The sequence below is a fragment of the Triticum aestivum genome, chromosome 6D (assembly GCF_018294505.1).
Source record: "Triticum aestivum cultivar Chinese Spring chromosome 6D, IWGSC CS RefSeq v2.1, whole genome shotgun sequence".
In the NCBI taxonomy this organism is placed as follows: Eukaryota; Viridiplantae; Streptophyta; class Magnoliopsida; order Poales; family Poaceae; genus Triticum; species Triticum aestivum.
This window is the reverse complement of record NC_057811.1, coordinates 369,207,370-369,216,848: the sequence shown is the minus strand read 5'-3', so window position 1 is coordinate 369,216,848 and position 9,479 is coordinate 369,207,370. Positions and strand designations below refer to the sequence as shown.

Genomic DNA, 9,479 nt, shown 5'->3' with positions numbered 1-9,479 from the left:
CAGAGTGCTATTTGGTTGGTAGTTAAATTTGGGCGTACTTATGTTTGGCGGGCGATTGGTCAAATTCTAACTATCGTCTGTTGCTCATCCATGTGTGGTATCTGTAAGGCAACACCCCTGTTTGTCTTCACCTTGCTTACCTAAATTAGTCCAAGCTGATCGATGCATTCCTGGTGTCTATTGCCTAATCGATTTGCTTGTTTGATCGGTTGAAGTTATTATCTACTTACAGGAAGTAGGTTTCTGGAAAACTCTGCTGCTTCGGCTGAATATATTATCGTCTGCAAGTGCCACGTACTATGGGAATTTGTATCCAAACACTCAGGCCTCCTTTGGTTCATAGGAATATTGTAGGAATTATAAAGGATAGGAACTTTGTAGGAAAAATTACTTTGAAGGCCTCTTTTGGTTCATAGGATAGGATTATCGTAGGAATAGGAATCCTGTAGGAAATGAGATGACATGTATCTCAAATCCTATGAGTAGGAATAGGAAACGAGATGTCATTTGGTTGACACCAAAGGAATTTTTCCATTGAGTCTAGGCTCATTTTTATTTTCCTATGAAATGTGAAGATAGGAACCAATCCTATGTAGGAATAGGAATCCATTCCTATGAACCAAAGGGCTCTAAAGGAAAAAATCCTATAAGAATCCTATCCTCTAGAATTCCTATGAAATTCCTCCAAACCAAAGGAGGCCGAAGCCCTTTGGTTTGTAGGAATGGATTCCTATTCCTATATAGGATAGGAATCAATCCTTCACATTTCAAAGGAAAAAATACATTAGCCTAGACTCAATGGAAAAATTCCTATCCTATGCATCAAATGACATCTCTTTCTTTATAGGAATTGTGATGCATGTCATCCCACTTCCTATGATTTTCCTATACTATTCCTATCCTATGAACCAAAGGAGGAACTTTTGGGTCAATCGTTGACTGTGGTATGAACACGCCTTGTCGATCCTTGTTGCTATGCTGTAGACTATGTATGATTGTTAAATTTAGGCATACTGGTCTGTGGTGAGCGATTGGTCAAATTCCAACAATCGTATGTTACTCATCAATGTTTGGTATGCGTAAGGCAACACCCCTGTTTAGGTTCACCTTGCCTACCTAAATTAGTCCGATTTGTGTTGAAAGCTGACCGATGCATTCATGGTCTCTGTGCGCCTAATCGATTTGCTTGCTTGGGCGCTTGAAGAATTTTGCATTGAGTTGCAGAAACTAGGTTTCTGGAAAACTCTGCTGCTTCGGCTGAATATGTTTATCGTTTGCAATTGCCACCTACTATGAGATTTTGTATCCAAATATTCGAACTTTTGGATCGATTGTTGACTGTGACATGAGCACTCCTTGCCGATGTCTGTTGCTATGCTGTAGACTATCTTATGCATACCCTGAATATGCATTATCATCTACTCCCTCCGTCCCATAATATACGAGCGTTTTTGACATTAAGGAGGGAGTACAACTCAAGTGCGATGTGGTCCTATGGACTATCATGCCATTCATGTATAGGGAAATGGTCGCAGTATACTTTCTTGCATAGTTATACTCACCTGTCCATTTAATCCATCTTATCGTTTATATCATTTCATAGAGTTCATCTGTGATGACAGGACTATTACAAAGTTCTGGAGGTCGATTACGATGCATCTGACGACAACATCAAACTGAATTATAGAAGATTAGCGTTGGTAATCTTATGCCCTGCTTCTCTTCTGCGAACCACTACTATGTATTGTCTGCCCAAACAAAATTATAGATCAACTCACTGTAAGTGGTGTCTCATCTCCAGAAGTGGCACCCCGACAAGCATAAGGGCGAGGATGATGTCACAGCTAAATTTCAGGAGATCAACGAGGCTTACAAAAGTACTGTTCAAGTCTGTTATTTTAGGCACCGATGATACCTTTTGTCCCTCTCTATTTTGTACCGATAAGAATGGTGGCAGGGTCACACTTCACTACACACAATTCTTAAAACTTCTTTTACCTAATGCTCTATATTGTCTTTCCAGTTTTAAGTGATCCAGTTACACGGCTTGAGTACGACTTTTCTGGCTGTTACGAGGTCAATCAATATACTGCACGTGTAAGAGCTCTTCTTTACTAGGTTTCTGATTCTTATTTTATGTGCTTTCTGTTTAAGTTTGCTATATTTTCCTGTATTTTAGGAGTACCTTTCAAGATTTAAGGGAATGATACTTACCTGCAATGGCCTTGGCATAGAGCATTCTTCAAAATGGTAAATGCAATTCAGCTGAACTCAGATGCCTAATTGTTTGTTTCAATGCATTTCTGGCCTGCTTATATTGGTAGCATGTGCGCCTCAGAGTGTTTTTCGTTCCACGCTGTTGACGTTGTGTACTTATGGTTTCCAGGGCGCGACATTTGAGGGAATGGGAGCCCCATTGATCAATAGGTACAGCATGTTTATTCCCGAACTTGTTCAGTAGCGTCTCTGATGGCGATTTTTGGCATGTATTTTGTTCTTCTGTAACTCCGCAATGGAACCTGTTATGTGCCCTCGCACTTGTGCTAGAAAGAGATACATGTTTGCTATTTCCATCGGTCATCTGGTTGTTTACTCTTTGACTTGTCACAAGCATGGTAGTAATAGTTCCTTTTCAGCATAGACCACAGCTAAGAATAAAGAGAAATATGTTTCTTTCAACGAAAGAGAATAACATATCGTGTATTCAAGTATGTGTACCTGATAGAACAACAGAAAAGGAAGTTTTTGGGTGATTGTGCCGTCAGAAAATCTGTGATAAGCTAAATGCTGATAAATGAGCGTTGATCATCAAGCTATCCATGATGGTCGCCCACCAGGAAGGCATAGAGACACCTAGATGACACATACGTAAGAGCAAGTACAACAGGAATTGTACCTAGGAAGACTGATCATCACTCCACAGTATGAATGGGGCATACTATGTTGGTGTTACCATGTCAAAATTTTCATTCAAGTTTGTGCACCACATAGTGGAGGTGCAAGTTTTGGTAACAATACATGTATATTCTCTCTAAAAAAACAATACATGTATATAATCACCACATAGTGGAGTCTGTCTATACCACATCTAGATGTGAGATAATATCTCACATCTAACATGACATCACCCCCTGTTTGTGGCCCTCACGTTGCTAACTACGTTCGCTTCCTTCCGACTGTGTCGCTTCCTTTGCCGTCGGTTGTCTCGTTGTTTGTCCAGCCCAGAACAGAACGACGCTGCCACACCCAGCCCCGTTCCAGATGTTGACACAGTCCTTGTCATTGTTGCTGAGCCATGTAACTGTTGTTGGGCCTCCAGGGTTATATTTGTTTAGTTTTTTGTTCAAAAGAGCTGCATCGACAGATCTAGGCATCACAAAGAAAAAGTTTGCGTGTATCCTTTTCTAGTTGTGGGTCACGTTATTCCTCCCCCTGCTTTTCTTTCTTGTCCTTGTCCCTGTGTGTCACACGATCTAGAGAAGCAATCGCTTGCTTTAATTTGCTCAGTCCTGGGCTGGCCCTTCTCCAGGTTTTGGAATGATGCATGGAACGGATGAAGTTTGTATATGTGTGCATATACAAGAAACAAAACAGATAGTGAGACGTGTGCTCTCAGTGCATGCATGCATAGCTAGCTAGCTTTCATGTACCTCACCGTTCAGCAGAAAATTTCAAAACATTCTATATACCGATGTGACAAATGGATGGATGATACTGTTTGGACAATCGTATATGATAAACATGAATTATATAAAAGGAAATAAAAAATTATGAATAACACTTCAGTACAGCATGCAGGTTCAGTAGGACAATCATACCAAAGTTCAGTAGGACAATCATACCAAAGTTCAGTACATCATACAGGTTTCAGTTGGACATCGCGGCTCCGTAGCAAAACATGTATATGCAACAGGTTCAGCAAAAAAAGAGGCTAATTCTGGTAGCTAGCTTATACAAAAACACGTGTAGCACCAAAAAATAGAATGAAAACTTCTCTAAAACTTAGAAGGTAATACATTATTATTCTACTTGAAAAATAAAAGAAGTATCGACGCAACATCAAACAAGGCCTCCAACTTGATGTATCCATCCCAGGAAAATGAAGGCATGCATCTCAACTACAAAACTACACCCCCGAGTTGTGAGTCGAGGGTGGACTTGCAACTAGGGCAACTACAAAACTATATCCCCGAGTTGCGAGTACATGGTTGACTTGCAACTAGGGCGATTACAAACTACATCCCACGAGTTGCAAGTGGGGGTGGACTTGCAACTGGGGTGAAAACCAAAACAACACCCCCCCCTCCAAGTTGCGAGTCTAGGGTGGAGTTGCAACTGGGGCGATTACAAACTACATCCCTCGAGTTGCGAGTCGGTGGTGGACTTGTAACTGGGTGATTACAAACTACATCCCTCGAGTTGCGAGTCGGCGGTGGACTTGCAACTGGGTGATTACAAACTACATCCCCGAGTTGCGAGTACATGATTGACTTGCAACTTGAAAACAAACAAGACCCCTCCTCTGAGTTGCGAGTCAAGGATGGACTTGCAACTGGTCCAACAGAAACCCCTAGTTGGGTTGAGGGTCTAATTGCAACTACCATGAAACAAAAATAAAAGACAACACCCGTCGAGTTGCGAGTCGAGGGTGGACTTGCAACTAGGGCAACTACAAAACTATATCCCCGAGTTGCGAGTACATCTCGTTGACTTGCAACCGGGGCAATACAAAACTACATCCCTCAAGTTGCAAGTCGGGGTGGACTTGCAACTAGGCGATAACCAAAACAATACCCCTGAGTTGCGAGTCGAGGTTGGACTTGCAACCGGGCCGACAGAACCCCTAGTTCCGGGTTGATGGTCTAATTGTAACTACCATGAAACAAAAACAAAAGACAACACTCCTTGAGTTTCGAGTCGAGGGTGGACTTGCAATTAGGGCTACTATAAATACTACACCCCTGAGTTACGAGTCGAGGGTGGACTTGCAACCGGCCCGACAGAAACACCTAGTTGTAGATCGAGGGTCTAATTGCAACTACCATGAAACAAAAACAAAAGACAACACCCCTCGAGTTGCAAGTCGAGGGTGGACTTGCAACTAGGGCAACTATAAAAACTACACCCCCGAGTTGCGAGTCGATGGTGGACTTGCAACTGGGCCGACAAAGTTCCCTAGTTGCAGGTCTAATTGCAACTACCATGAAACAAGAATAAAAAACAAAACACCCCTCAAGTTGCGAGTTTAGGGGTGGACTTGCAACTAGGGAAACTACAACACTACACCCCCGAGTTATGAGTCGAGGGTGGACTTGCAACTAGGGAAACTACAACACTGCACCCCCAGTTATGAGTCGAGGGTGGACTTGCAACTAGGGAACTACAAAACTATATCTCTGAGTTGCGAGTACATGGTTAACTTGCAACTGGGGCGATTACAAACTACATCCCTCGAGTTGCAAGTGGTGGGTGGACTTGCAACTGGGGTGAAAACCAAAACAACACCCCCGAGTTGCGAGTGGACGGTGGACTTGCAACTGGGGCGATTACAAACTGCATCCCTCGAGTTGTGAGTCGGCGGTGGACTTGCAACTGGGCCAATTAGTAAACTACATCCCCGAGTTACGAGTACATGGTTTACTTGCAACTTGAAAACAAACAACACTACTCCTCTGAGTTGCGAGTCGAGGATGGACTTGCAACTGGGCCAACAGAAACCCCTAGTTGCAGGTCGAGGGTCTAATTGCAACTACCATGAAACTAGGAGAAAAATACAACACCCCTCGAGTTGCGAGTTGATGGTGGACTTGCAACTATTGCAACTACAAAACTACACCCCCGACTTGCGAGTACATCGTTGACTTGCAACTGGGGCAATACAAAAAATACATCCCTCGAGTTGCAAGTCGGAGTGGACTTGCAACTGGGGTAATAACCAAAACAACACCCCCCCCGAGTTGCGAGTCGAGGGTGGACTTGCAACTGGGCCGACAGAAACCCCTAGTTCCAGGTTGATGGTCTAACTGCTACTACCATGAAACAAAATGAAAAGACAATACTCCTCGAGTTGCGAGTCGAGGGTGGACTTGCAACTAGGGCAACTATAAAAACTACACCCCCGAGTTGCGAGTCGAGGGTGGACTTGCAACTGGGCCGACAGAAACACCTAGTTGTAGATCGAGGGTCTAATTACAACTACCATGAAACAAAAACAAAAGACAACACCCCTCGAGTTGCAAGTCGAGGGTAGACTTGCAACTAGGGAAACTATAAAAACTACACCCCCGAGTTGCGAGTCGAGGGTGGACTTGCAACTGGGCTGACAGAAATCCCTAGTTGCAGGTCGAGGGTCTAATTGCAACTACCATGAAACAAGAATAAAAAAACAAAACACCCCTCGAGTTGCGAGTCGAGGGCTGGATTTGCAACTAGGGCAACTACAAAACTACCCCCCAAATTATGAGTCGAGGGTGGACTTGCGACTAGGGCAACTACAAAACTATATCCCCGAGTTGCGAGTACATGGTTGACTTGCAACTGGGGCGATTACAAACTACATACCTCGAGTTGCAAGTCGGGGGTGGACTGACAACTGGGGTGAAAACCAAAACAACACCCCCCGAGTTGTAACTAGGACAACAAAAACTATGAGTTCTGTTGTGAGTCAAAGGTGGACTTGCAACGGAGACAAAAAGCAAAAAACATGTCCAGTTACAAGTCGAGTGTGAACTTGCAACTGGGACAAGCACAAAACTATGGTCCCAGTTGCGAGTCAAGGGTGGACTTGCCACTGGGACATCAACTAGGAGAACTATGAGCCTAGTTGCGAGTCGATTGTGGACTTGTAACTGGGAAAATTACGAAACCAAATGCCCAGTTGCGAGTCAAGGGTTGACTTGCAACTGGGATGAAACAAACTACAGTCCCAGTTGCGATTCAAAGGTGGACTTGCAACTGGGATGAAAGACAAAACACATGCCTAGTTGTGAGTCAAGGGTGAGCTTGCAACTAGGATAAAACAAACTATGGCCTAGTTGCGAGTCGTGGGTGGACTTGTAACTAGGACAACTATGAAACACTATGATACGAGTTGCAAGTCGAGGGTGGACATGCAACTGGTACGACAACAAAGTATGAGCCTAGTTGCGAATTAAGGGTGGACTTACAAGTGGAATGAAAAAATAGACCCAGTTGCGAGTCAATGGCGAGCTTGCAACTAGATGAAACAAACTACGGGCCAGTTGCGAGTCAATGGTGGACTTGCAACTAAAAAATTACAAAAAACTACGATACCGGTTGCGAGTAGATGGTGGAATTGCAGCTGAGAAAAAAAGGCGCCCCCTCAATTGCATGTTAGGTGTGGAGTTGCAAGTGGGGACAAAAATGAGTCGCTCACGCTAGTTGCGTGTCAATGGACTTGCAACTACGACGGATGGACTTGCAACTGGCACAAAAGGGTCGGGCTCTCCCTCCTCCCTGGTTACATATTGATGATGGACTTGCAACTACGAAAAGACATGCACAATAGCATGCCGGGAGTGGAGTTGCAACTGGGATAGAAATGTTTCGCCCTCCCAAAGTTGCATGTCGAGGGTGGACTTGCAACTAGGACAAAAATAGTGGGCCCATAATTGCATGTCGGGGGTACAGTCGCAATTGGAGACAAAAGTGGGTCACCCTCCACTTGCATATCTAGAGTGGACTTGCAATTAGGGAAAAAAAAGTGAGCCCAATTGCATGTCGAGGGTGGAGTTGCAACTTGGACAACAACAAAAAAATAGGCCCGCAGTTACATGTTGGGTGGAGCTACAACTAGGACAAAAAGGGTCGGACCCCCTGTTGCATGTCGAGAGGGTGCGCTTGCAACTAGGACAATAAATGAATCAGGCCCAATTGCGAATCGAGGGATGTACTTGCAATTGGGACACAAAGGGCGGCTGAATTGCATGTTAGAGATAGAGTTTCAACTAAGATAAACAACATCACTCAATGAAAATCACAAAAATCACGAAATCGCTAGATGAAAATAGGGCAAAAAGAGACAAAATGGTTCCTAGGTCACTAAGCCCATCATCACTGACTGCCATCTTCTTCATCGAGAGGACAAAGGTTGAACCCCCAGCAGACTCCCTCATTCTTGCTTGTGTCGGCTCAACTCAAAGATAACGGGGAAGGGAAGAGAGACAATGGTGACTGGAACTAAGGTGGCAACAACCAACTCGTGTCTTCAAACTATACAACGTAGGACAAAAAGAAACGAGGCCCTTAGATCACGTCATGGAAACAGCCCAACAAAAGACGCATGTGCGAACAAGGTGACAAGTGGGTACAAGACGCACGGCGAGACAAGGGACCCACGTGACAAAACGACTCGTGATCAAGACTTAACATTATTTAAAGAAAACAAGTCGGAAGGTGAGAAACTTAGATGAGACATTGCTAAATTTGTTTTAGAAAATCATAAATTTTTTAAACGAAAAAAGAAATGGAAATGGAAAATTTTATTTTTGAAAAAAACATAAAGAAAAAAATCATGAATTAAAAAATGTAAAAGGGAAAAACAAATTTAGTCAAGGTCTCTTGAGTTTCAAGTCAAGATGGACATGCAACTGGGTCGTGTGAGTTGTATGTCGAGGATAGACATGCAACTTAGTTAGTTGAGTTTCCGTAAAAAAAGACATGTAACTGGTTGAGTTGCGTGTAAAAATGGACATATTCATAGATGAAAAGATATGAGAATAGAGGAGTATCTAGCAGTAGAAAAATAGGAAAACAACAAACAATTAAGAAACGAAGGTTTGACATAGCCCACGATAAAAAAAGAAGCATGTATGACCAAGGCCCGAAGAAAAAAAAGGGGACGGACAAGCAACACTAATGCATGACTGGGTGTACAGAAAACAGTGATGCACAATGACGCTAGACTCTTCAAATTCTAAATATGGCCCGGCAATGTAGAACAGCTCGACGTGCGCGACACTGCGATGCAAGACAATCGATGAGGGACAACATGACGCGAGGTAACACGACGGATTAAAAGTGTGTGAATTTTAAAGACAAACAGTCCAACGGTGGATGAATTAGATGTGAGATAACTATATTACATCTAGATGCGACTCACCAATTCTGATTGTTAAAACATGAAAAGGATTAAATTGGTTGGTTGCATAGATGATGGACTTGCAGATGAGGCAAAAAAATGGCCAAACCCAGTTGCAAATCAAGAGTGAACTTGCAACTGAGACAGAAAAAAAGTCAAGGATGACTTTACAACTAAAGACAAGAAAACAGGACTGAGCCCTAGATCAAGCCCAGATGCGAGTTAATATTGGACTTACAACTGAGACAAAAAGAAACTTCGGACCTAGTTACAAGTTCGATGCAACTAGCACAAAAAATTAGGCTTAGCGCTATGAGTTGAGGATGAACTTACAACTGAGACAAAAAAATAACAGAAATCAAACATCTTTGGTAACAGA

General features: G+C 43.2%; 1 protein-coding gene across 1 annotated transcript in view; it reads left to right on the top strand.

The window, feature by feature from the left end:
• Positions 1 to 2,573, top strand: part of LOC123145146 (chaperone protein DnaJ) — a 3,381-nt gene extending 808 nt beyond the window's left edge. Inside the window, exons 2-6 of the mRNA XM_044564476.1 lie at positions 1,623 to 1,700; positions 1,802 to 1,877; positions 2,024 to 2,097; positions 2,180 to 2,250; positions 2,387 to 2,573. Coding sequence (XP_044420411.1) covers positions 1,623 to 1,700; positions 1,802 to 1,877; positions 2,024 to 2,097; positions 2,180 to 2,250; positions 2,387 to 2,420 — 333 coding nt within the window. The 3' untranslated portion in view covers positions 2,421 to 2,573. The remainder of the gene's footprint in view (positions 1 to 1,622; positions 1,701 to 1,801; positions 1,878 to 2,023; positions 2,098 to 2,179; positions 2,251 to 2,386) is intronic.
• Positions 2,574 to 9,479: the final 6,906 nt, after the last annotated feature.